This window comes from Chlorocebus sabaeus, chromosome 4, assembly GCF_047675955.1.
Source record: "Chlorocebus sabaeus isolate Y175 chromosome 4, mChlSab1.0.hap1, whole genome shotgun sequence".
NCBI lineage: Eukaryota > Metazoa > Chordata > Mammalia > Primates > Cercopithecidae > Chlorocebus > Chlorocebus sabaeus.
The window spans coordinates 62,347,470-62,349,866 of record NC_132907.1 but is presented as its reverse complement, the minus strand read 5'-3'; the positions used below and the strand labels follow the sequence as shown (position 1 = coordinate 62,349,866).

Sequence of the window (2,397 nt, the reverse complement as noted above, 5' to 3'; positions counted from 1 at the left end):
CCACTTGCACCCAAATCCTTGATCTAGAGCCTGCTTCTGGGGGAATCCAAAATAAGACATATAGACCTCAGGCAAAGAGCTCCTAGGCAGGAGCCATGGTGGACAGAAGGCCACCGGCAGAATTCATATGCCCTCAAGGAGGCCCCCAGATATAACCATGATTGAATATCCAGTAAATCAACTCTAATGTAATTATGATAGAATTTCCAGTAAATCCGGTAGGAAGTCACAGATCGACCTAAGTCAACTTGGCCATTCGGCAATGGTGATATCCTTCTGGTGTCAGTACCTTCTGGCAGTCAGAGGCAGGCAGGGTTATAGCTCCCTGCTTCCATCACCACCACCTCCTCAGTGGTGTTTTACAATGACAGTGGATGCCTTGGACTTTTGTTAACAGCCCCAAATTTCTGCCTTTTTGCTGTAGGCCCAAGTGGTTGGTGCCAAAATGGGCAAATTTATGAAACCTGGGAAGGTGGTGCTTGTCCTGGCTGGACGCTACTCTGGGCGCAAAGCCGTCACTGTGAAGAGCAATGATGATGGCACCTCAGATCGCCCCTACAGCCATGCTCTGGTGGCTGGAATTGACCGCTATCCCCACAAAGTGACAGTTGCCATGGGCAAGAAGAAGATCGTCAAGAGGTCAAAGATCAAGTCTTTTGTGAAAGTTTATAACTACAATCACCTAATGCCCACAAGGTACTCTGAGGGTATCCCCTTAGACAAAACAGTCATCAATAAGGATGTCTTCAGAGACCCTGCTCTTAAACGCAAGGCCCAGCGAGAGGCCAAGGTCAAGTTTGAAGAGAGATACGAGACAGGCAAGAACAAGTGGTTCTTCCAGAAGCTGCGGTTTGAGGTGCTTTGTTTTGGTCATTAAAAATTCAAAAGAAAAAAAATAGTCATATTTCCTGTTCTTAGACTTTGTGGAGGATTCCCACTCTCTGTCCTCAGGCCTCCACACCATACCTTGCATGAAAGTTTTACTCTTAAGTTAGATACAGGCTGGGCGCGGTGGTTCACACCTGTAATCTTAGCACTTTGGAAGGCTGAGGCAGGTGGATCACTTGAGCTCAGCAGTTAAGAGACCAGCCTAGGCAATATGGCAAAACCCTGTCTCTACTAAAAATACAAAAATTAGCCGGGCACGGTAGCACGAACCTATAGTCCCAGCTACTAGGGAGGCTGGGGTGGGAGGATCACTTGAGCCTGGGAGGCAGAGGTTGCAGTGGGCCATGATTGCGCTACTGCACTCCAGCCTGGGTGACAGAGTAAGACCCTGTTTCAAAACGAAAACAAAAAGATGCAATGAGACAGCAGGACCAGCTAACCCTGCTGTCCGTCTGGTGATGTGGAGGGTTTTTAGGCCTCGTTCTCTGCTCTGGTGCATTTATACTGCTGGGCCTGATGGATTTGTATATCCTGTAGGTGTGAGAGTGAGGCCTCTTTGATATTTCTAGCTAACCACATACCTCAAATACCCACTCACCGCACCTTTGAAAGATGATTTTTAACATTCCATGTGCTGCTCAACAAACCTTCTGGGATAGATTTTGAAAACATTTGAAGTGCTTATGTAGCCACCTTTGGAACTTAGGTTCCTGTTTAGGATACTTCAAATGTTAATTGTTCCTGGGGTGGAGATTAAGTTTAAACACACACACACATACACACACACACACACACCCCTCTGTTTACATGATGTATGTAAATGACCAAACACATACACAATAATAGCTCCATGCACTGAATATTTACATTATAATAGACACTTATCCTTAACCCTCCAACTCTCCAGTGAGGTGGGTTCCGGGAATGGTACCATTTTACTGATGAGGAAAGGGAGATGGAGGGATGTTATCCTACAGTTTGTAAGCTGCAAAGCAGGGGTTCAGACTCAGACAGTCTGGCTTCAGAGAGCCAGAACAGGGCACGGAGGCTCATACCTCCAAACCCACCACTCTTGGAGGACAAGGCAGGAGGATCACTCAAGCTCAGAAGTTCAAGACTGGCCTGGGCAACATAGTGAGACTCCATTTCTACAAAATGGAGGTCAAGGCTGTAGTGAGCTGTCGTCACACCAGTGCACACCAACCTCGGAAACAGAACAAGATCTGTCTCAAAAAAATGTTTTTTTTTTTTTTTTTTTGGCCAGGCGTGGTGGCTCATGCCTGTAATCCCAGCACTTTGGGAGGCTGAGGCAGGCAGGTCACGAGGTCAGGACATCGAGACCATCCTGGCTAACATGGTGAAGCCCCATCTCTACTAAAAATACAAAAAAAAAAAAAAAAAAAATTAGCCGGGCATGGTGGCAGGTGCTTGTAATCCCAGCTACTTGGGAGGTTGAGGCAGGAGAATCGCGTGAACCCGGGAGGCGGAGCTTGCAGTAAGCCGAGATCG

At 47.1% G+C, this 2,397-nt stretch overlaps 1 protein-coding gene across 1 annotated transcript; it reads left to right on the top strand.

Moving 5' to 3' along the window:
* Positions 1-416: 416 nt before the first annotated feature.
* LOC103215093 (large ribosomal subunit protein eL27-like) lies at positions 417-907 on the top strand. The gene has a single exon (XM_037990888.2). The coding sequence runs from the start codon at positions 446-448 to the stop codon at positions 875-877; it is 432 nt and encodes a 143-aa protein (XP_037846816.1). The 5' UTR covers positions 417-445; the 3' UTR covers positions 878-907.
* The last annotated feature ends 1,490 nt before the right edge of the window (positions 908-2,397 follow it).

Bases quoted from the DNA above. Each gene is read 5' to 3' on its own strand.
- LOC103215093 (XM_037990888.2), top strand. From the start codon at position 446: ATGGGCAAATTTATGAAACCTGGGAAGGTGGTGCTTGTCCTGGCTGGA.